The sequence below is a fragment of the Nothoprocta perdicaria genome, unplaced genomic scaffold (genome assembly GCF_003342845.1).
Source record: "Nothoprocta perdicaria isolate Ctin4 unplaced genomic scaffold, notPer1 scaffold_3, whole genome shotgun sequence".
Taxonomy (NCBI): domain Eukaryota; kingdom Metazoa; phylum Chordata; class Aves; order Tinamiformes; family Tinamidae; genus Nothoprocta; species Nothoprocta perdicaria.
Genome location: NW_020455532.1, coordinates 280,676 through 305,577, shown reverse-complemented (window position 1 = coordinate 305,577; position 24,902 = coordinate 280,676). Strand labels below are relative to the sequence as shown.

The following is a 24,902-nucleotide window of genomic DNA, read 5'->3' as shown; positions in this document are numbered from 1 at the left end:
TCGCGCCTTGTGCACACTTGGAAGGTTTCATTTTCCTGCTCAATTTTAATTCATCAGTGAGAAGGGCCAGAGCAGATGCTGTCTGCTGGTGCAGCCCGGCTGAACCGCTGAATCGGAGAGGAGGGAAGGTCACCCGCGCGCGCCGTAAACAAGGGCAGAGCCAGCGGCTCCCGCGCCGCGCAGATGCTGGTGCTCGCCATGTAAACGGGTCGGTYATCTGCAAATTTGCTGTTTTTCTAMATAAAGAGGCAACTGCTGCACAGGACTCCTGTTCCAGAGGTGCGCACAGGGCACCCTGGAGGGTGAAGCATTTGTTACCTCCTTCAGGGTTGGGTTTTCTCGCACCGCTTGATTTTGTGCGTACACCGGTGCAGCGCGCACGGGGAGCAAACGGGGGCATCTGCCCCATCCCGGCTGCGGGCCCAGCTCCGGCGGCGGCTCCTGCGGGATTGCTCCATCCCCAGGCCCACTCCGGAGCATCCGGTTCATCCCGGCTCTCACAGACCAGGACGGCAGTCCTGGGCTGTCCCGGGGAGCAGAGCCCCAACCCGCGGAGGCAGCGGCGCCGCATCCCGCAGAATGTCAAACGGCAGCCGAAAGTGGAAATGAGGGATTGTCAAAAATCCCTGAAATCAGGGAAAGAGGGATGGTCAAACCTTGAAAGCAGCGTCAGCCCCTGGCAAGGCAGAGGTGTCTGCGCTGCCCAAATCCTGAGTTGCAATCCCGACTTCGCCTTGGGAAGGGCCGGCCCTGGAAAGCACCAAGGGGAGGCCGGGGCTCCAGTGAGCGGATGCGATCAAACCCATCCAAGGGCTGCAGGGCTGGCAGGGAAAACGAGAACAAACATCAAGGGGAGAAGCRGAGCCGGGAGGCACCAGGTGCCCGGGCAGCAGCTCCCAGAAACGGGAGCCGGGCGGGTGGAATGGCAGCTCCGCCAGCCCGCGCGCCTCCGAGCGCCTGGGCCAGCAGCGCCCAGGAGCRGGGCAGCGGATGGGCAGGATCGCTCCCGGGATCATTAGATCCCTCCTGGGATGGGCAGGATCCCTCCCGGGAATCGCCTGCCCCAGCGGGGCAGCAGGGCTGGAGCTCTGGTCGCTCCTGGGCCACCCACGGGCCCGCGGGTCACCCAGCACCCGCTGAGCAGCCTGGTCCGAGATACAAATTCCAGGGAAAGAAAACATTACTTGCAAAGAATTATTTCTTGGGAGAACAATTCCCATTCGTTTCCAGCCCATTAACTCCTCCCTCCTCTGCAAACCCATCAGCTGCCTAATGGAGGGAAGCTCCGGCACCGCGGCCGGCGGCAGCGCCGCGTCCAGAGCCTGTTCCCCGGAAAGGGGAAAACTCCCCCTTCCCCCTCCAGACCTTTGTGGCTACGCGAGAAAAGCTGCTCCCAAACGGAGGTTAAAGGAGAGAACAAACAGCCCCAGGCTCCAAGGGTGGGATTTGGGCTTGGCTGCCCTGTCTGCTCATGTCCCTGCTCGGTTCCGTGCGGGTGGCAGGAGATTCCCCTGGGATTCGCCCTCCTGTCCCSGGGTGCCGCCAGCCCCTCATTGCCTTGTCCCTGTCCCCATCCTTGTCCCCATCTCCATCCTTGTCCCCATCCTGGGGCGGCACCAAGGGCTGCCAGGYGTCCTCCCCGCCTCCTGCCTCCCCCCCACCAGGTCCTCATCAATCATTTCCCTCTAATTAACTTCTAATTTACCTCCTTAGTCAGAGCTGTTGACAATCAGAGACAAGAAGCGGGACCCAGGAGGTGGCGCAGCCGGAGCCGGGTCTCCTGGCGCGTTCCCGGTGCAGCCACAGCAGGGGGGAACGGCCCGGCAGCCCCCCGGCCCCTGCCCGTCCAGAACCATGTCCAGAACCGGCGACCCGGCTGTCCAGGCTCTGGCCTGGCTCCTGTTTCCCAGGATCTGCTCCCAGGATCCACTCCCTGGGATCCTCTCCCGGGGCTCTGTTAGGGCAGCCCCGGCTCCTCCAGGGAATTCCCAAGGTTTAAGGGATCATTTGAAGCCCTTTCCCAGGGCCGACACGGCACAAGCAGCCGGAGCCGCCTGGAAACAGGGACCGAGGGCCTGGGCTCGCTGTGCAGGCATCGCTCCAGCCAGCGGGGAGGGGAATCATTTCCAGTCCCTGGTCTCTATATTTAGTAACGCAGCTGAAGCACCTGGAATAGAAAACGTGGAGGAGCGGAGGGAGCTCCAGCGTGAGCAGCAGGACGGGAGGGATGTCCATCCCTGCCAGAACCACAGGGAGAGCCCCGGACCGGGCTGGGGGCGGCCCGCGGCCACGGGCTGCGGCCGGAGCCGGGAGCCGGGAGCCCAGCTCTGTCCTCCAGCCGCTCCCGGCACCAGCGGCATCCTCCCGTTCTCCCCGTTACACACACCCGGTCCCTGCTTTTCACCCAAACTTACTTGATGTTTATAAAGTTCCTCCTTTGCATCAGTGTCACAGCTCGCTCCGGTCTCCTCCCTTTCTTGTCTGCTTTTTAGATGTAAGCACGTTATAAAACAAGGACCAGCAGACCAGGCTTGAACTAAATTCACAGTCCGCAGCATGGAAAGAGAAGAATTAAAGTGCAAATAAAGCCAAAAGTTAACCCCACCGCCAACAGAAGGAAAAAATATTTTTAAAGAAGCTGAAAATAGAATGAAAAAGTGAACAAAGAACTCAAACAAGCTCTGCATAAAAAGTGGGYTTTTTTCAGCTTTTGTACCTGCTGAAATGATGGTTTCATGTTGACGTGCTGAATAATCATTCGATACCACCCAGGCCAGCAGCGCCTACCGAAGCCATGATTGAAGGAAGCCTTTAAGCTCCTCTGACAGTGCATTTTTCTTAGAGATTAAGAAAAAATTAAGAAAAATGCTGCCAGCATGGAAATCTCTCTAAATTAGAGGGGCCCGGCTTGCTGGAGCTGCGGCGCCTCGCGGYGACGGTCACGAAGCCGAGCGGGAGGAGAGGGGCCGAGGGCGGGCGCTCCTGCCCCGWCGCGGTCGGCGCTGGAAGCGGCGCCCGGCCCAGGCCGCGCTGCCCGTGCAGAGGGGCGACAGGACAGGGAGCCGGGATGGACCTCGCTGCAGCCCCCGAGGCCCAGGCAGTTCCCGGCTGCCCTCACAGCGCGGCTGCAGCCGCGGAGCCGTCGGTTCCCTTCTCCCTGTGGAGCTAGTGCTGTAGGAAAGCCAGGCTGCTGCTCCCCAATGGCAACACGGTCCTGCGGAGCAGCTCCAGCCCAGGCCCAACGCCCGGGAAAGGAGACGGGAGGGACGGGCAGGCGCCCATCGGCCACATCCCTTCCCCTCCAGCGCATGGCCTGCGCTAAACCTGCCTTGACTCGGGCTCATCCTCACAGGGCCTGGCGGGAGTGGCTGTGATTCCTCTGCCAGAGGCTGCCCGCACGCTGCACAGCGGTCGAGCTGGACACAAATAACTCTTCAGCCTCCCAAATTGCCATCAGTGAATGAGTTGTACATTTTGCTTCACCTACCAGGCTCAAGTAACATGAGAATAATCTCTTGAGATATCTGGGCTCCCTCCCATCGCTCCTCTTAGGGAGATCTGCCACTTTGCTTCATGCTCTGATCACAGGAGTCTGACTTGGAAAGAAAGGCAGGAAGATCCGGAGCTGCCCTGTTGCAAGGCATGCATCCTTAATCTCGCTTGCACCGGGCCCCCGAAATAACAAACCAGGGATTAAAAAACAAGCAAACTCTTTAATATCACAATGCCATTTAGAAGTGGTTTCACAGAAACGTCACTTGCATCGTGCACTCGAGGCTGGAGGTGGCCTGGAGCAAGGAGCCCGCAGTCGTGTTCTCGGGAGAGGCAGGGGCTCTGTCCTCAGAAATTCTCCAGCAGGTCCAGGATCCGTTTCTGCTCGCTCTCCCGGAACTCCTGGTTCTTCCCGTCCCCAATGTTCTCTGCATACTCTGCAGGGGAAAAAAAGAAAGAAAAAAAAAAAACCCACGCAGGTTTTGAGTAAGATACTAATGAAAGACGGGCAGTTTCTGTTGCAGAGATACCACTGCAGAATCTCAATCTGTTTGTGTCCACTGCAAACAACCGAAGGGGAAGCTACGTAAGGAGCGCTGATGAATCCCCCGCAGGGTGAAGCTCTGCATGTCAACCGGGCACTGCCCCCTCGTTAGGGGCTGCGAAGGGAACGGCGAGGAAYGAGCTCCCTCCGTCCTTCAGCAGCCCCAGGGAACGGGGGACCCGGGCCCACGGCCACGGCCACGCGCCGCTGCCCGCCCCTCGCCTGCCCCTGCTTCCCCACACCAACAGCCGCCTATTCAGAAACAGGCGGGCAGCTAGAAACGAGGAGCAGGGTTTGAGCTGCAAAGGCAAGAACCTCAACAGATCTCAGTAAATCACAAGCCGGCTGCCTGGTTGGACAGTGTTTTCCAGCCTTCTCCTCCTCTCATTCTTTCCCTTTTCCCTAAGCAAACAGAACAGCTTGTATTCAGCATTTGAACAGTAAGTTGCTGTAGAAAAATTGCTTTAATATTAATACGCTCAGCACTGCTCCAAGCTTCTGAGCGCTATGAAAGCCGCTATCAGAGGCGGCTGACGGGAGGGGGACAGGGAGGTGCCGGCGCCGCGCGGGAGCGAGTCCCGGGCCGCGGCCCCGCAGAGCCCCCCGCCCTGCACCCCAAATGCTGCAGGGGTGCCCCGCTCGCTCGCTCCTCTGCCCAGGGGCTGCCCCGGGACCCCGGCCCTGCGCGGGACGGGACGGGCCCAGCYGGGCGCTCCCGTCACCCGCGGCGCTGCAGGGACCCGCGGCACCCAGGCGGCCACCAAGGACAGGACACGGGCAGGACGAGCCCCTCGGGGGTCCAGCCTCCCTGCCGCATTCAGGACACTGGGGACTCCCCGCCAGGCCGTTTACCCGGTCACCGGCAGCTACCAACGCTCATTTGAAGAGACTTGCTTAAGCCTCCCCAATCAGGCTTGAAAGCAAAATATCATCACCCACTGTGGCCTTATGTATTTACCTTCTTATTTAAAGTTCCAGCACTTCAGTAAGATAGCAAAATTCAAATGTAAACTCCTTCCTTGCCAACAGTTAAACAGAGCTGACTCATTTCTGTAGCTACACAAAGGGAAAGGACCCAAGATTGGTTTCTGCTTCATTAGACAAAACACAATGGTTACAGAACAGTCAAAATCAATAGGGAAATATTGAAGCTTGTAATGAATCCTGGAAGCTATAAAGCCTGCACAGGCTGAGGCACCGCAGGCCAAATTCAGAGTCCTCGGGCACCTGCCCTCTCCCCTGGGGCGCACGGTGCGGGTTAGTGCTGAGCAGACCCTGCCGCTCGGGGGGACAGGGCCCCGCAGCCCCGGGCACAGAGAGGGGCTCCAGCCCCAGCACCCCCAGCTCCGGGGCCGCGCACCCCGACCCAGAGGCTCAATGCGGGGGACAGACACCGAGAGCTGCCCCAGGACGCAGCACCTCCCGCTGCCGCCACCACTTTCCATGCCCAAAACATCCTCGCGACCACGGCAAGTGCCATCCRCTTCTACTCAAAGAATAAACTAGGCATCCTGTTGTAAGCGAGGCCTGATGTTCAAGAGAGGAGGAACTGCTGGCGGACTGGTCACCCTGCAGAAACGCGGCTAACGAGGGCCCTCGGCTACTCCCTGCCCACTCCTCCCCCTTGAAGTACTACCGTAAGAAAACAGCCCTGCTGCCTCCCTTGCATCATAAGTAATTCCTAGCAACCCCAAGGGATCCATCAGCTGTCAGGTTGCCAGAGAAACATGGAGAGTATGTAGGCCATAAAAATCAAACTAAAAAGCAAGCACCTAATTAGTATGCAAAAAATAGAAAATAAAAACTGAACAAGAGCAAAACACTGAATGAAAAGCAAAATTAAGGCAGTCCTCATCTATCCCAAGAGCAAGTTGGGAAGGGGCCTGGAAAGGTCTCAGCGGCAGGGCCGGGACAGCGCCCAGCTCCCCGCGGGGTGCAGCCCCGCTCTCGGGGTGCAGGGAGCGCTGCCGAGCCCCGTGCTGGCGCCGGCCGCTCCGCGGAGCCGCTGCCCGTCCGTGCTGCACGTCTGCCGACGGGGCGACACCATCGCCGCCGTGAGGACCCCGCGCAGGGACCCCCGCGGGCGGCAGCTGTGGGTGAAGCCACCAGCRGCAGGGCGGCACGTGCGCCCCGCGGCTGCCGGCGCAGGACACGCCACGGGCCAGGGCCAGAGCCGCATCAACGGCACTTGACTGCAACACAAGCGTTAGAGATAACAAGCAGCACTCTAAACCCGGGATTCCGAGTCACAACAGCTACGTTTTTAAAGCTATAGAGGATACTTTAATGCTATAATCCATATTAATCTGACACTAAGAACAAGACAAATACACCATGGATACTAATATGGTGCAGATGGCAAAGTACAGGGCTGTATTAATAAAAGATGAAACTCCCCTGCTTTTCCAGCTAGCGTGCATATATGCGCCCCTCACTACTGACTCTAGCCTTAATGTGGGCAACCAGTCCTAGTCAGTGTGTGGCTGATGGCACCACGGAGCGAGGTGGAGCACGTTACCTTGGAGAACAGCCGTGCTCTAACTGCAAGGAGAGCACCCTGCCGCGCTCAGCACCCACAGTGTGCTGCCCGAGACGCTCCCAAGTCAAGAACAATCACACCCAAAGGTGCGTGCTGAGCAGCGATAGCMAGGACGGCCCTGCCAGGGGACGAGGCACACGGGCGGGGAGACCTCAACTCACCCTTCAGGATGTGTCGAACGATCTTAATGGAGCTGCCTCTCATGTTCAGAATCTGATGGACTCTCTGACGAATCTAATCAAGCGACAGGAAAGACAAAAAAGTCATCTTCAACGCTACAGAAACACAAAACCCCAAACAAACCCCCAAACCAACCACCCCCCACTGCACGCAGTCCCACTTCCTTCCATTTCCTTTGAGGGAGGAGCTGGACAGCCCAGATCCCGCTCAGCCTTCCAGCACCTGCAGCAGGAAGGTGCGAGGCACAGAGCCCTCGCAGGGCAGCCTTCCCAGCCCCACCACATGCACCAGCGTGCACAGGGGTCAGGAAAGCATCTGCGTGAGTCTGCACCTTTGGAAACCTTCCTGGGAAAACAGCCCCATCCGCCACCCTCCCGGCAGGGGAGTGCTTCTATGTCAGACCGCAGAGGTGCAATGACAACATTACATGAACTCCATGACGACCAAGATCAGCTTCGGGAGCAATCAGTGCCCTCCTAACTGCTACCCCGACAAAGCTTTACGGACACAAGCGCCATAAGCAGGACGCTTCCCTCAAAAAGGACCAAGACGGGAGCACTCAGGGAGGGGACACGTGCAAGGAGCCTGGTTTGCGTCACGGCTGGAATCACGGGAGACGCTGCTGAGCTCAGAGCTTCACCTGGGGAACGTTGGCGTTGCAGATCTCGGCCATGATGTAGCAGATCAGCTGCAGCACGAAGAGACCGGCGTCCAGGCGCCGCAGGTAGAACTCGTCCTCCATGTCATCGTCAATGATCTCTCCGCGACGAACCATGTCCTGTAAAGCAGCRCATTCCTCCATTATAGGGACTCTCTCCAAACTCTTTTTCTTTAGGAATGGCGAAGTTTTGATTACACCCAACGTCAAGAAATGCTTTATTCACTAAAACATTAACATGGGCRAATTTGTCTCCAAAAGAGCACTTCTTAATTCATTTATATTCACAAAACATTTAATTCAGTTTTGAATGAGTTCTTGTCTTCACTGGTTGTGAAGTGTGTCCATCTGCAAATTAAAATTTTAATTTAAACCTTCAAATTACATTTCTAAACTGAGTGATTAGAGACAGTGAACATGAAATATGAATACGCCAGTGTATTTATTTATTTATGAGTTTTGTCAAAACGGAACAAAACACCTGCTCTTTGACTGGCCATTTGAGGGTGCTATTAAGCAGTGCAGAATAGGACTCCAGCGGACTCAACAATCCACCCGTCACAACCCCTGGTTTCTCATCCACTGAGGAATGGGAGAAGAGGAGTAAGGTTCTGCACACGCGTGCTTTGAGCACCCCCAGCCCTGCTCTGGCAGCGGCACCGTCGGGAGCAGGAGCGAGGCCGACCCCTCAGCTGGTAGAGGGAACCAGAGCGGCGCAGGCTCCTGGGGACCGGCTCCCGTTCCAGTTTCTCACACTCACTATCATGTTAGCAAGCTGCCCAGAAGGATTCCAGACGTGCAACAGAGGAGGAGATCACTGCATTCTTCTTGTCCAAACAGCATTTTCCAGGCAAAACCAACCTGGCAATAAACCAAGCTGTTTCCCCTGAGAAAGGGCCACCAAGAGCGACCCAGGCACACGCTCCGTGGCGAGCGGCAGCGCCCACATCCCACGCGACCTGCCGCCCTCTCCCCCTGCTCCCCCCGCTCTTATTTTAATTAAGGAAGCAGCCCGTCAGCCCCCGCCGCAGCGCCCGTGATTTATTACGCGGCCGGCTGGCAGGTGGGCACATACCAGCGGAGCAATATTTCCTCATTAGAGGCAGCAGCAGCGAGAGCATCGACCTGCAACGCGCAACGAGAACGGCTTCCTCCACGCGCACACGCGCCAGGCCAGCACACACAGGGGCACCGCTACCATGGCGCGTTTAGACTACCAAATCTGCTCGTTTTTCAAGCCAAGGGCTCTAATGTAATTACAGGTAGAGTAACAAGAAGGGAAGTTAACCCTGTACACGTCTCGCTGAAGGGAAGGCAGTGGACACTTGTCATATGGAAGTCCAGCTAAGATCCAAATGACTTGAAATCTAGAGGTATTTACAGCTGTCTCCCAAAAAAGCAAAGGCGAACCATGGCATACAAGGGCAATCCTCTGCTCTCCTCCCAGTGGAGTGCTTGCCAGTGCAARAGCAAGTTGCATTAGAATAACCTGTGTCTGTTATTAATGCCCTAGTGAGCTGCATTTGCAGCACTGCGAGACGCTTTAGCACCAGATACTCCACACCGTGACGTGACACGTGAACTGCCATCCACCCGAGCTCTGAAGCCCACGGGCAAGGCCGGCAGCTCCTGCAGGGCACTGCTGGCCCGTGAACGGTTCTGGTTTGTGCAAGGACAGCTCTCCCACCCACACCCGAGTCGCTCAGTGACCACAGTCACGCCTGGGTGCTAAAACCTGGAGCCCGGCCTCTAGAAGGTAGGAAGACATTGACTGAAATACCCTAAAGCCTCATTAGAGATGCACAACAAGGCGCTCGCTCACCCCACGGACACGCAGGGGCTGCCGTGCCCAGAAGGGCTGAATTCCGAGCAGAAAAGCCTCCACAGGCGAGAAGTTGGAGGAACCAGAGCAGAAAACAGAGCTGGTTCCTGTTCTGCATTCTGATCCAAGCACGGCGATAATGAGCAGAGTCCAGGAGCCTGTTGTCTTGATTACACAGAGAAGGCAACGCTTATAACAGCCCTCTCGAAGCGAGATTTTGTGCCAGTAAATTAAACAGAAAGGGATTAGAAGTACCATTTTAAGATGCCTTTTTTACTTTTTTTTTTTTTTTTTAACCACAACCATCCCTTAAATGTTAATCTTTTATCCAGCGCAGCACCAGATAGCCACCTTTCCACTTTGTCTCTCTCTCAAAGCTGTCAAGTCGCTAACCTCCAAATGAGCGCTCAGGTGCCATTTCTAATCTGCCAACAATATGTACTGAGATGCCCCTTGCTGATGGGAGAAGACAGCAATAAGATGGGCTTCTGTGAAGCTAAAATGAGCTTCTCTCACAGTAATGAGGCAGGACTGACAGGCCTCGAGGCATCAAGCGAGGACTCGCAGCCTGAAGACACACGAGATGTGCTGCTCCCGTGCAGGGATCACACCTGCCTCGCCGCCGCAGGGACGGGGCCCTGAAAGGCTCCCCACGTCCCCCCTTCCTTACRTATCAATCCACCCTTCCCAGGCAGGGCTGGGAGGCAGAGCACAAGGGATGGACACTGTCCAGGACCACAAAGAACATCTACGCAATCCTGGTTTTACCTCCTCACCTGGTAGGACAGCAAAGCCRCCCCAAAGACCACAGATCTCCACAGAGAAGGCTCTGAAGGGCTCTTCACTTCCTCCCATGCCAGCAATCCAGCTCCTCTCCTTGCTATCCGTTATCAGTATTACGGAGGACGCACACACAAGGTCAGCCATGCCCAGGAAAAACCCAAGCACAGGGCAGCGGCCTCTCATGGAGCTGAGCCCTGGTCCCAGGGGCGCAGCAGAGAGCGGGACACTTGCACAAGGCAGGAGCAAACGCGAAGCGGGGCTGAAATCAGACCATCCTCAAAGACTGTCCAACACCCAGGAAAAAGGCTGTGATCTGCTCGCCGCTCACAGGCGCCTCATTTCCAAGCAAGCTGTACAACTCCGAGGCAAATGGGTGAGGCAGATAGCACTGCTGCATAAAAATGCCCCATGCCGCAGGGAAYGCCGAGCTCGCCACAGCATTGCTCGGGCCGTGCCGGACGAGCGCGGAACCGAGAAGAGCCCAGGGACACGGGTAGGCGCGGYGCTCGAGGGCGCTGGGTCCTCGAGGGGTGCTCAGTGCTTTGATTATGCAGGCCCACGACCGCCCAACCCACCCCACGTTTCCCAGAGCATTACAAATTGCCTTGTTTACACTGAACTTTCAAGATGACACCAGGAATCTGTTCCAGTAATTTATCTTTTCTCCTAGCAGAAAGTGTTTAGAAGATCCTAAAAAGCAGAAATCAGTACTCTGGCAAACCCAGGAAGGTTCTGAAAAAAAATGCCTGAAGTCCAAGTCTCAAAGTGACATCAAAGAAGGTTACTGTGTCATTTAATCTGCACGTCAGTGCTTGAAAAAGTATGGATGAGTGCAGAGATGCAGTGTTTTTTGGATGCATTCTGGCATCCCGGTGTAATTGGACGAGGCTGCTCCCCAAAGCGGCGCTCGCAGGCGGAGCGGAGGCCACGGGGCCTCCTCGGCCTCCTCGGCGCTGACCAGCGGCTCCTGGGGAGGCAGCAAGGCCGGGACAGGCCCTGGCCACGGCCCAGGCTCCTGTCTGCAACTCCGTTCCAGGCAATTCGGTTSTTTTGCACTGAAATCAAATGCTAGGTTAATACAAATCGCTATTTAAGTTACCCAAATCTGTGGACGTTGCCTCCATGCTAGGAGTCCCATCCCTTTCTTTCAAGGATAGAATAACTTAATGGTAACACAATTAGCATGTCATTTGTAAGTCATTATAGTGCAAAGTATCTGGTGAGAATATTTTACTGAATAAACCTGCTGAGCATAATTTTCTCTAAAACTATAAAAATACAAAATCATCTCCTCCCTACCCTCTTTAGAGATCACGAAGGCTGCAGCCACTGCCCATGATTATCTCTCATTTTAGACAGAGTTGAAAGCAACAGGGTTTTGTACCTTCTACGTAAGGGATTAAAGAATTGAGAGGACAAGATATTTTCTTCAGAAGCCAAGGCTTTGATTTTTTTCCTAGGTTTCATTAACTAAACACTCTGAGAAAAACAGTAAGATGGCCAGAAGGTGTTGGAAATGAACACTCRCACGGACTTTACTCCAGGGTTTCGCATGGCAATTAGGATAATGGCCAAGTTATCACCTCTGATCACTTCAAAACAGAAGCCCCAGAAGCAAACAACTAAATACCWGTAAGAGGAAAGGAAGTCCCCTCCCAGGCCACCTCCGCCTCACCACCCAGGTTCGGAGTTTAGCTTCCTATTGCTCCTTCTTCAGCAGCACAGCTTCAGAAATCCCTCCCTTCCTTCAGCTCCCAGCTACTCATTCCCACATCTCTGCAGCAGCCTGACGGGCTGGGCTGTAAACCCCATCGCTAAAGGAAGCTGCCTTAAAACAGAGAAAAGGAAGGGAGGGAGAGAAGGGCCAGGGCAGGAGCTTCCCGGCGGCTGCCCGGCTCGGAGCAGCACATCAGAGGAGATGCCCATGAGGTTCGCTCATCCCCTGCACCATCAGGTTGTCACTGGCACCACCAGATGTGCTCCACGACGCTCTGCCCATCAGCCCCGAATCTCTCCCCCCGCCAGCAGAGGCTGAACATGAAAATCCTAAGCAGGTATCGTCTTCTCGGGATCGGGGAGGAGAGGATCTGTGCTGCAGGGTTTTTTTTGCTCTCGCGTCCTCTACTGCAAGAGGAAGGTCAAAAGCCCCCAAGTGACAAAGTACAGTTTTTATAGGATCAAGTGTTCATGTCATCCACTTCAGTGATTCATGTGCAAAAACTATGAACGTTAAAGCGTCCCATAAATCCTGTCAAAGCCGGACGATTTCCTGATCTGAAGGACAGAACCGTGGGTTTTGTCTGCTTCAACATGACAAAATCGCTTGAACCATGTCAGATCTCAGCAAACCTTTCTCTATTGACCGTTTTAGGAAGCTACAGAGCAAAGCAATCAATACTCCAAAAACATTCCAAGCTAGGAAAGGAGCCTCCACATCATATTTCATGCATTCCATGCATGCCCAGTACTCTTATCACCCCTCAGGATGCTAAAAAAAAAAAAAAAAGGTGACTGATGCTTGGAAAACAGAAATCTATATCACAATGATCGAGTAACCATTAACACCCACCAAAACGCAGGGGTCCCCCCCAGGCCTCCCTTGAAAGGTGCRCAGGGAGCTTCCCTGCCCCTTCGGTTGGAGGGTTTCACTGGCAGGACTAGCCGGCTAAGGGAAGCTGCCCGAGGTCCTAACTAGTTTCCTCTACGCTTCATCCAGACCGTCACAAAGGCAGAACCTGCTTCCAGAGTGCAGGACCGTCCTCAGCCTGTGTGGAAGACCAGCACCGCTGGGAGCAGCGTTTTGGGTCAGAACTCGTGGGAAAGCCACCACCTCTGACCGGAGGCCCGTTCCTGCTGCACCGAACCGCCTCAGGAAGGCAGCAGCTTTYGGGCAACATCCAGATGGACTTTCCAAGCAGCAGCAGCTTGTGACCTGCTGTTCCACAAGCCACAGCCCTGTCGGTGCACACGGAGCAAGGGAAAACCTGCAGTGGTGCCGCAGCCCCCCTGCCCGGGACCCTCCCTGCCCCAGGACCTCCGTGCCAGGCGGATGTTTGTGATGGGCAAACCCACCCAGGAGGCCTGGCCAAGCCACAGTAATAAGAACAAGCCTGAAGGCAACCATGGCATGAGATGGTGAAACAGGAGAGGATTTTAGTTCTGCTGGGAATCAATGGGGAGAAGAGCGGAGCTGCAGAGAATGGGACAAAGCCGCTAGACATGGATAGCGCCTGCCTGGACCCGTCTCTRCAACAGACACAGCACAAGTCAGTGCATTGAATCTCACAACTGCTCTGCAAAAGAGGAAAGCATCTGTATCCTCCCTTCRCAGGAGACACACAAAGCAGCGAGTAGCAGCTTGGTGACCTGCTTAATATCATTGGGGCACAGTCACAGACTAACAGCATCARAGCTGGACAAGTGCTCCAGACAAAATAGAATAAAACCATCCATGTCCTCCACATGCAAGGTACAAATCTGCTTCTGAGGGGTGACATGCAGCATGAGTTAATCTGCGTAAAATGTTTCGAGATTCCCTGCTGAAATACATCACAGAAGGCAAATCCTGTTGTTGGCACCAGGGAGAAACGCATGCCGGTTGTTCCAGCGGGCAGAGCCGGCCAGCGGGSCACGAGCGGAGCGAGGACTAGCGGGGCACCCCAGCTTGGGCCGTCCCATTGCACCCGCCCACGGCAGCGCAGGCGGCACCYGGCACGGCTCCGCGCCCACGGGACACCCAGCACGGGAACGGGCTGCCCAGGGAGCCCRTGGAGTCTCCTCTGAGATCCGCCAAACCCGCCCGGATGCCACCCCGTGCCAYGAGCTCTGGGTGACCCTGCRCGTGCAGGGGCTTGGACYGGGTGATCTCTAGAGGTCCCTTCAACCCCAAGGATTCCATGATTCCAAGATCCATTCAATTCAAAATCAACCCAATTTCCACTTTAATTTATATACTGAATATGTACTAATTAAGGGGCTCCAAAATAAGCCTTTTCAGACTCTGATTCCCTCCACTCCCCTGCTTCATGCTGGCTCTTTGCTACAGGTGTTAACACTTGCAGAATGCCTCAAGATCTTTTGTTAAAAGCTTCTACACACATTAGCTCTGCGCACTGGATTTAAGGGCTCTATACCGCAGCCGCCTTGACACTGCAGGCGTTTAGCSAGAAACATTTGCTGCGAGGCACATGCAGCAAGCCCGAGATGTGAAGAATCCACAATTTTGTGCTCCAAGGATGAAGGGAGAGCAGAGGAGAGCAGGAAAGGCTGGAGGCCGTTTGTTCCCTGGGGAGGCTGCAGCTGTCGCAGGGAGCCCAGCGCCGCAGCCGGAGCTCTCCACGCTCGCAGTGCCCGGCGCCCTCCTCGTGCCCACGCTGCCGAGCCAGGCTCCGTGCTCCAGGCTCCGCTCCAGCTGCGCTCCCGCCAGCAAGGGGTCGGTCCTGGTTTCGTCTGCAGGGCAGCACTGAGCGGTACCAAAGCTCCCGGTCCCTGGAGCGCTGATGGCATGCTGGAACTCCTCAGCCCAGCCCAGCCCGGGAATGGGAGTCCTCGCACAGCCCAGCCCAGCCCAGCGCAGGAGGCCTTGCTCCTTATCACGTCATTGTCTCTCCGCTTCACGTGCTCCCCATCTGCCCATGCACATCACATCCCGACCAAGTAAAGCCAAGGCAAATTGCAGCACACATCTAGGCCTCCTAGGGAAATTCCCCCTAACAAATGACCCAGGAGCGCTTGCTGTAAAGCAATTCTCAGCCCCTTTCATCTGAGATAACCACAAGCTAGAGAGTGGGGCAACAGGAACTGAGAGATAACAGGCAGCACAGGCATGAGGGCCCTTTCAGAAGGAGGATCTGGCTGTGCCAGCAGCTCTGTGCGGGTGACGTTCGGGCACCRCTCCCTTGTTCAGATTCTATTCCACTGTGTGCAAGAAGCTGTGCAGAATGCAGCCAAGCCAAACAGGCTGAAAGAAAYCCTTCAGTCACTGCAGGAGAGCTAGGGATGGAAAGCAGAGCGAGGCCTCACAGACATGAGCTAGCAACACATGTAGACCCAAGCTATACATACGTGTTTCTCTCCTTCAATCTTCTTATCAGCTGCCTGCATTGCATCCAGGTACTTAAAATACAGTTCCATCAGCCGATCAACCTGCAAGGCAGAAACAGACCCAAGCAAGATAAGAGAACAATGCAGCATCTTTAATCCTCGGCACTATGTGGCTTTCCTCCCAGCTGCAGCCTCCACAAAACAAGAGGCAATTCCAGCTCTCCCAAGAACAAGCCTGTTACAGGAGGCTGGGACACGGGGCGGGCAGAGGAGCCTGTGGGCAGGGGGACAGAAGCCCCAGTCACAACAGGGGGGTCAGCACCAGCTCCAGCTCCACGCACATCCATCACTCGCTCTCCTGTTCTGCGGTTCGTCAGTTCTTCTATTTTCTTACCCAGACCTTTCTGCCTGTGTTGCATACGGCCACATTTCAGTGGCCATAGCACAAGGTGAAACTCCATGGTGTGTGTTACACGCTCRGGATTCAAGAGATGCACAACACGCTCCAGGACTGGGGATCACTACTACCATGTGTAAGCACCACACAACACAAGCACCTCTGATCCAGGAGGCTAAGCACCAAATGCGTTTCCAGTTCCCCTGTTTGCTGATAACAACGCGAATGAGAAGGTGACGTGTCATGCAGGTCTTTACAGACACGTGTAGTACCTGGTTTTGGTAATTTAGAAGTGTACACAGGCATCCTGCTATCATCAAGCATCCTGCCCGGCCTGTTGGCCCCGGGAGCACAAACGCTCAGCACACTCACCTTCTCGCTGTCATTCTCTGTGAATTTATTCAGCAACCGTGTCCTTTGCTGCCCTCTCAGGTTTCGCAGAAGGGAAGCCAGGATGGAACAGACATGTTCTGCGGGTACATAATAAAAATTGCATGCTGAGATCAGAAATAGGGGCTTATTTTCTTTGTAACATGCCAACAAATTTGCTACTAACGCCCCAGTGCAAAACTGCTTGTAGGTGGGAGCCTGGTTCTTAGCCCGTGCCGGGGACAGAAGGCAGAAGGGCGGCCAGCAGCAGGCTGGCTTTAGGGAGAACAGACAGCTTCTCTCCCACCAGAGCCAGGCTCGCAAGGTCTCCTCTGCATTCTGCTGTGATACACTTGCTGTATGTTGATCCTGCTTGGGAATATGCCCAGTTTATCAACAGCAACCCTGGGAAAAGCAGCTTAAATAAAGCCCAGGCTCTGCTCGAGCGCAGCTGCCAAGCCCGCGTACCTGCCGAGCCGCTCACCTCCCTTCTTGGCACCGGCCGCCACAGCTAAGGGCTCCACGTGCTGTTTCCTCCCTCGTAGCTGGAGGAACCCCGGCCCCAGACCCAGAACATCGCTCAGACGACCCTTGGGCTACCAAGCAGGGGCTGGTTATTAACACAGGAAAGCCCAAGAAAGGACTAGGTGCCAGCACGCAGCTCCTGCAGGGACTTAATTGGCATTAGCTAGACAAAAATCCTCAAACAAAGCAGTGCTGTTTACAGACAGTCTGGCACTTGAATACGAATACGCCACAACAAACAAGAAACGCCGGAGCGAGGCCGCTCCGCCTTCCCCCGCGCTGCTCCGGGGCACGTTCCGCAGCGCAAACCCCGGCGCCACGGCAAGAGCCGCCTTGGCGGCACACGCGCGAGAGCACGTCCGTGTTTACGTCCGCCCACGCTCCCCACCTCCGCGGGCGGCAGGACACGCTCCGGGGAGCTCTCTTCCTCCCCACGCGGGTGCCCATCAAAGATGCGGCCGCCGCTGCTTTGATGCCCTGCAAGCAGCTTTCAGAAGCGGCTCTCGAGCAAACATCACAGCAGAGTCTCTCCTGGCTGTTCTTAACAAAGTCTGGACCCTCCCTCAGCAGAGGCCGGCTCCTGCAGAGCAGCAAACGCATTTAAGGAGTTCAGGCAAAAGAGCACTTCAGAGCTGTGGAATGAACTCCTTGCTTCAGAAGACAAGGAAGCAAAACGCTGTTCTAAAGCTCTGCACTTAGAGCATGTATTATGCTTCTTTAAACACCAGTATCTGCTTTTACCAGACTTCAGTGAAGTAGAAAAAGTGCTTCCGTGCCCTTGCTTCTTCAGAAGGATTCACCAGTTTTATGCACAATTTATATAAAACGCAGGTACAAAATCATATGGGCTTTGAAACACATTTCCAACCTGCAGCTGTCGCGAGCTTCGGCTCTTTGCGTTTTGCCGGGGAGCGATGTCGGGGGGGCCACAACCCAGCCGGGCCGCGGCTCGCGCTGCAAACGAGGCGGAGGTCACGGCAGGAACCCGGCGGGACGAGGCGCCTCGTCCTCCTCTGTGCAAAGGGACTGTCGCGGGACACGCACAGCGCTCATTTGCACTCCTTCCATCACCCTTACAGGGCACAYGATATGCAGAGATGTAAATCATTTGCAAAACATAAGCCAACATCAGAAATGAGKCAGGGTATCAAAGAGAACATGGTTTTAACACGGGGAAATAAAATGGAGCACAAAGGCACAGAGCAAACGACGGAGGCACCGGTTCTCTCCCCTGCTAAATCACTTCACAGGTATTGCTGCCTGCAAGTCTGCATTAAGCACAGGCCTTGTGCTTCAGATATTTCAATATATTCAAAACTATAACTGCTCCTAGATGTCTTCGCTTTAATCCTGTCGATTAAGACCGATGAAAAATAGCGGCTATAAAAATTTCCTCACCTCAAGTGGGAGTAGGGAGGAAGGGTGTCAAGGTTTGTTATTTTCAGAGAGAAAAATCCGATACCCCAAGGGATCATCATCACGCTGCTGTGAGGCGGCGCTAAGAGGCACTTGCAGAGCGTGTGTAGCCCGGAGCCCCGGCGAGCCTCCAGGAGCCCCGGCGAGCCCCAGCCACGCACAGGGGAGGCCCTGGAGCCGCTGCCCCGGCCGGCGAGCAGGGCCGGTACCTCCCTGCACACGCACACACACCATTTCATTAGCTACTTATAAATGTAGCTTCCTCAGAAACAGATTTCTGCCTGAGGTGGTGTCAATTTTTCATGTACCAAGGAGATTGGGAGAGCGGCTGGCAGGAAGAGCAGAGCAGATAACAGGTTTATCTGGTGGCCGGCACCATTCAGCCGCTCTGTCATTTCGACAGGATAACATGGAGGTGAAGGATGGCTCTGGGAACGTCAGTGCAGCCTCTTGCTGCAGAGAAACCGCTATTCCACGGGAACTACATCAAATTAGATGTCTACATTAAAAACAGAAAGCTGCAAAAGCCTCCGAAGCCCTTGCGAGATCCCATTTCCTTGAGGTGAAGAGGTGTGAAAAATGGCCGGGTTTCGTTTTCCAGTCTCTCCTAGCGGAGGCTCCCCCGTGTTTGAGGGGCCGGGGCCACGGTTTGGCCGGGCTCACCCAGGCTGGCTGCAGGGCAGGGGGCTGCCCCGGAGCAGAGGGTCCCCCCTCCAAACCGGCCACCCCAAGCGGGGCTCCTGTGCGGGGGTCCTGGCGGGAGGCACCACGAGCTGGGAAACTCATCTGCTTAGAGCAACAGAATCATTTTTGTAGGGGTTTTAGTCCAAAAAGGAGCGTTGTGCCCATCAGGGCCAGCCTCTTGCACCACAGGCGCACGGATCAAGTGCCCTAAATCCAGGGCTGCTGGATAACTGCACAGGCACCTCTGCGAGGAGCACCTTGCTCGGAGCTACCGCTTGAATTACATTTCAGCCCTAACAGCTGCTCTAATAGCTGCTGTGCTTAGCGCTCAAAATCTGCATTTCATTTCCTGGTTGAGTTTCTTTGGTTTCGGCTCCCAGTCAACTGGCTGCCACTGCCTCTGTTCACTAGATTAAAGGGCTCTCCAACATCAGGCATCTGTTCCCTGCAAGGATATTCAGACAAGTCATTCAAGTTCTGTATTAATCACTTCCCCCAAAAAAAAAGAAAAAAAAGAAAAAAGCGAGTGCCTCAAGTTATAAACTGCACGCTCCCGAGCGACTGATCTCGTTACTCCTCTGTATTTCAGCCCCTTCTTTTTTCACCAAACGCTGTTTGGGGAGAAGTGCTGACGCTGTATTTCAGTAGCTGCATTCTCACCAACAGAGTATATTTTTGTTATTTTTTCAACGTTCCTTCAGAAGGAAGTACATTTTAGCCATCATTTTTGCTTTGGTGCTCACAGGCAGGTGGTTATCTGCATTTATCAATAAAACTCCTCAAAACTACTGAGAAATGTATGGAAAAGTATGCACTTTAAAAACACGTGAGGTCATTCTTCATGCACATGCTCTCAGGAAACCCAGGAAACGCAGGAGAGCCTGGCCCAGGTGCCTGAAACACCCCGCAGAAAGGCTCGAGCTGAAGCTCCTTCCTGGAGGGCGCTCGGGCGGCTCCGGCCCCTCCGGGCTCCAGGCTCAGGATCACCGAGCGCCAGCGCCCGCGGGGCAAGGCTAGTAGCACAGGCCAAGGCCAAGACACGTCGCGGCGCAGGAGCAGACCTGCTGAGCCCGACTGCTGGCCCCGGATAAAGCGTCTCCAAATCCTGCAGGAATCGGGGAGCTGGCCTGGCAATGGGCTCTGGCTGCTTGAGCCCCTCCGCGCCTCTGTGTACACATGCAAACTATTACACTTTATATATATTACACACACACACACACACACACGAGTGCATTACTTTTTCAAAAAGAAAAAAAGAAACTCAGAGTCCTAAGAAGAAAGTTCTGTGCCAGCAGCAGCAAAGGCCCCGAAGGTTCGCGCAGCGCCGAGGCCGAAGCCGTCGCCTCCTCGGTGCCGAACGCTCTGTTGGGCCGGCCCTGTCCTGGAACACGGACCGACCGGGCACCCACAGCTCCAGGGCTCCGCGCACAGCCGGCGGGCACGGGACACGCACCGGACACGGCGCCGCTTGCCGAGCGGCCCCAGGCCCCGCCAGGGGTGCTCCRTTTGAAGGGACACTGCAATGAGCCAGGGTGTGCATGCAGTAACGAGCTACGCCTTGGAAAGGAAACTACAGCTGCACGTCTCCGAGGAGGGCTCTGTTTCTTAAGAGGGTGTCCAGGCAAAGAAAAGCAAGACATCCAGGAAAAAAAAAAACACAAAATGAGAAATTCTCATTGGGAAATTGCCTGAGCTAGTTCTAAGGTCATCAAATTAAGTCTYAAGTAAAACTGACATCCAAGACAAGAGAAGGCATTTAAATTAAGATGAATTGAACAAACATCCTCTTTCTAGATCATTGGACTCTGCAAGGGAGCAAACCCCRAGTCCCAGCGCTGCTGGGAGAGGCGGGAATGCGGGAATGGCCAGCCCATCCAATGGTCCCGGCCATGCACTCCCACTCCCAGCAAATCCAATTCTCCCATTTCCAGCCCAGTGACGCAGCGACAGCCCAGGCTCTGCTCCAGAGCTCACGCTCCTGCCTCAGCCTTCCCGGACGGAAGCAGCCTTGTTTTCCCACCGCAAGCCGAGGTTCCCAAACGGGGGCACCCCCTGCCCGGCCCTTTGCCCACATATGGGGCGCCTGGTGCCCCACTCCGGCCCCACTGCTGCCTTGGTTCACGAGGGTCACCAGCCGCCTGAWGCCACTGCTCGAAAGCCAGAGCGAGAGGATTCCCGGGCCTGGGAGAGCTCCTGCCCGTCGCCCAGGCCCTGTCCGTCTGTCGGGGGCAGCTTCTCTCTCCGCGTTTGACAGCAAGGCGGAGACAGTATAACTTCCCTGCTGGCACYAACTCACTGCACCCGGGTTTAGAGGCCCCTTCTTGGGGCCCTTCCCTTCTCTCCACTTCGGCTCAATGGTTACAGCTGGGGACCAGGCAAGTCTGAGCTCCGCTCGTACCTCTTCCAGCTTCTGACAATGCTCATCCTTTACAGTAATGAGCTGGCACAAACTCTCAGGCAACGCTGGCAGTATTTAAAATTTCTTCCAAGATGTAGTCAATTATTAACAAAATGAGAAAAAAAGGGCAAGATCAGAGACAGGAGAGGCCCGACCCAAGATTCAGCTCAGCTTACAGGTCTTGCAGCAATTCTGCACAGAAGGGTTCTGTGACAGCAGAGTTTTCCAGAGAGAAGGAAAATAAAGTCAGAAAGAGGAACTTCAAATGTGTGCAGTTTATTTCTGCAACGCCTGATGTTCATYGAGTCACACTTCGGTGCTCAGTGCCACGAAAACGCTGCTTTGGAGATGACATTTGTAGTTGCCTCATTACTCTTTTCAAAAGAGCTCTGCATCACCGCGGCAGAGCTCAAACAAGAGACATGCAGGAGTAAAATAACTTATTAACAGAACACGCAGGGGAATCACCAGGGGCTGCCCACACCRAAGCCGAGGGCGGCCGTGTACCCTGCCACGAGCGCTGCCCATCGGGCCAGCACCAGAACCTGCAGCCTGCGCTGGCACAGCGAGGAGCGCCAGCACTGACCTACCTTCGTGCTCTTTCTCAGTCGTTCCAACTTTCTTGATCTTTTTGGGTGATTTCATGAAGAGTGGGAAGATGGTCCTCAGGCCAAGAATGTCCACGAATTTGTGGCAGTTGTCCGTGCCCTCGGGTCCGATCATGGCGTGGTCCAGCACCTTCAAGGCGCTGCTACGGGAAATCTTCTTTTCTCTGTGAAAAGAAAGTCCCAGTTAAACACTTCGGGAACATGAGAGGCTTGGATTAAAGCCAGTTGTGAACTACTATCTYAATAAGATAACACAGAAAGGCAAAATTAATGTGATAAAGTATGAAGAGGCTGAGTATAGCTTTAAAACAAGGCAAAAAAGCATTAACAAACACTTTCTTTTCAAAATTGTGGTGAAAAACAGAATATTCTCTTAGATAAATCCCACCTACATGTTCACCACCTTATAAACAGCAGCACAAGACAGACAGAGAAAATTGGGTTGAGAACACAAGGTAAATATTGTCCCACCAAAACGACSGGGATTTAGAGCTAGCAATAACATGGTACACATAATGTTGAAACACAACAGCAGCATCTGTGCGCATACACAGATATATAGATACCCCCGGGCTTTTATTAATCATATGCATATAGGAAGAGTTTGCACAAAATCATTTCTGTAACATAACACTGGACCAGCTGAGCCATCCTTGCTGTCTTGAAGTACCCACAACACCAGGTTATAAAGAGATTTCTTCTGCCAAGGAAGAAGATTTGACTGCCTCTAAAATGACACCATTTTTGGGTGGAAATTTGGTTTCTGACATGCAAGGTCCCGCGGTCAGCTTGGTTGCCCATATTCAATTTTCACTTCAGAAAACAGAACGTTTGGGGTCAGAGAGCACATCTCCTCCTTTCTGGGTATCACAGAACAAGGAACCAGCTTCAAGACAACTATTTGTATTAAAGGTTCTTTACAAATAAACTARATGAGCTTCCCACATCAGCCACCATCACCGCCCATCAAGGACGTYGGGACTGAAAGTGAATTAAGGTTTGTCATCACGTTAAGATGCCCGGAGCTTCCCAGTGCCCCAGCTGCGGAGCTGGGAGCACCTCGACCCTGAGACCCCCATCACTGGGGACCCCCAGCTCGGGACCAAGCAGCACCAGCCCCGGGCACAACCTCCCAGCCTCTCTGCCCACTGCAGCCACAGACGCTCCTGCCACGCACTGGGCGGCTGCTAAAGTCCCAGGCTCAACAGCTCCTGCGCAACAGCACATTCTACCCATTAACTATGCAGCAGAGAATGAAATTATTAAATAGCATTAAAAGTTTGATACCCTCCCCCACAACACATACCTCTCCTATACAGGGAGCTGGAAATAAAGTGCTCCTCTGGCTAGGTAATATTAGAAATGTTTTCAGGGGAAGTAATTGCATATTGATCAGCAGTTAAGGAAGGCTGCAGAGAGCTGAACTCTGGAATATTCATTGGGTTTAAGTTCAGGCTTTTAGAGATCAATAGCTCTTTGACTGGACCGTCTAGAGTTGATTCTACTTGAAATATTTATTCTACTGAAGGGCAAGCAGTTTATCTTAGTCTCATCTGTGTCGAGTCACAAGCAACTTTTAGGCGAGCACTAAGTCGCAGACAAGCCCAGGTGGGTGCCACCAAAGCGGGGGAGCTCTGCTCTATGGGGACTCTTCATTCGGTCAGCGGGGCTTTCTCCCGCCAGCACCACCGGAGTCCAGAAAACCCTCCTTGCACTTCCAGTAGTTTAAGAGAGGAGGCCCTGGCCCTACCCTGGCCCTTCCAGGGCAGCACGACACAACCGCTCACCTTCCAACACACCAGCAAAAGTCAAACACTAATTTGTTGGACAAGTGCTGGAGAAAATGGTTCTGTTTAATTAACCAAGATTCAGAACACAGAGACATTCCGAGTTCCTGCAGGGTGATTAGGAACAGCAGGACTAGAAAGCATAAAAGAATTTTAATAATAACAAAAAATACACCTTGAAGAAGCTGGAGCCGAGCTCTGGGYGCAGAGCAGCGCTGCCCAGGCCACGTAGTTTCGCTCTGCAGGCAGCAAATGCTCCCGTGAGGCCAAGAAAGGCCAGGGAGCAGCGTCAGAACAGAGGGCCACACCGTGCGGGCGACACRGCCCGAGCAAGCCCCGCCGCAGCTGCCTACGTGCCGGCACTCGCGCCCGCACCCAGCGCCCGGCGCCGCATTCCTCCTGCCACAGAGGATCCCGGCGACACCTCCCCGGGGATCCAGGGGCTGCATCGTCTCCAAACCACAGCAGTTTTACAACAGGAGCAATAAGGTTTCTGTCACTGCGTGCAAAGAAGCTGTCATTAAAATTCTGTTTCTCTTTTGGCTTTTTAAGGTAAGCTGCATTGAGATTGCTAAGGCCACACTGAGAGACTGCACAGTAAAAAGCGCTTCGTGACCTAAAAAAAAAAAAGTTGAATTGTGTTTGAGGAAAGAGTTTAATTCTACGTGACATTTCCAAACCTTCTGCTGGTGGCTACTACCTTATTGATAAAGCATTTTATTTTTGATAAAGATACTACACAAACCACCTCCTTGCGGCCCCATGAATAACCGTGTGCATCCTGCTGCCACGCTACCTCAGCACTGGGTCTGCAGGTCTCTGCTGCCCCCAGCTCAGCCCTCCTTAACCTGCTCTCCTCCGAGCACCTTTTATCCCCACATCCACTCAATGGCCCCCGGGGACTCTGCACCCTGGGGTGCCCATTGCACCCCTCGACAGTGCAAAGCAGAGACCCCAGCACAAAGCGCAGCCCGCTGCCTTCCACGGCCACGCAGGCGAGTGGCACGAACAGGATCTCTCCCCTTTCCGCTTCCATCTCCCCATAAACCAGCGGGAATTCTCACAAGACAACAGCACCTTCTGCTGAGGGCCATAAGCTTAAATCTCAGCATAAAGGTAGCTAGTCTCATTTTCCTTACTTTACTGCCCGGAGGGATCTCYTGAGTAGCTGCTAAACGTTCGGCTGAAAGATGCTGCAGCTCACGTTGTGCACACRCAGCAGCAACGGCCAGCGGCGTCCCGAGGTGCTGGGAGCGCCCAACGCGGGCGCTGCCGGGACCGGGCACGCGGCTCCGGCGGCTCTGCCGCTCCTCCCCGTGCCCAGCAGCCCGCACACAGCCCTCGTTTATCCCCCATCCACAGCAGAGCTTCCTGCCGTGGCCAGGGTGAGACCCGGAGCGCGAAACCTCCCTGACACCMCCACGACACTCCAGGTGTCTCCCCCTAATGCAGGTGCTTCTCGCAGCTTCTTACTGCTACTACTCAGCACCACAAGCCTCCTTTTCCTTAAATCATCCCAAATGGGTGATCTGTAGAGCTCTACCATCCTTCTCTTACTACTTAAATTAACTTAATTAACTGCCAAAACATCAAACGCTTGGAACCTGAAAAGTTAGTTTCTAAGAGATGCCAAAAGAAATTAGAGATAAGCAGCACA

At 54.5% G+C, this 24,902-nt stretch overlaps 1 protein-coding gene across 1 annotated transcript in view; it reads right to left on the bottom strand.

Annotated features, from left to right (window-relative positions):
- Positions 1-3,708: 3,708 nt before the first annotated feature.
- CTNNBL1 (catenin beta like 1) overlaps positions 3,709-24,902 on the bottom strand; it is a 39,677-nt gene continuing 18,483 nt past the window's right edge. Inside the window, exons 11-16 of the mRNA XM_026042141.1 lie at positions 21,441-21,622; positions 15,831-15,928; positions 15,083-15,163; positions 7,396-7,533; positions 6,737-6,809; positions 3,709-3,929 (exon numbers count right to left, since the gene is read on the bottom strand). Coding sequence (XP_025897926.1) covers positions 3,841-3,929; positions 6,737-6,809; positions 7,396-7,533; positions 15,083-15,163; positions 15,831-15,928; positions 21,441-21,622 — 661 coding nt within the window. The 3' untranslated portion in view covers positions 3,709-3,840. The remainder of the gene's footprint in view (positions 3,930-6,736; positions 6,810-7,395; positions 7,534-15,082; positions 15,164-15,830; positions 15,929-21,440; positions 21,623-24,902) is intronic.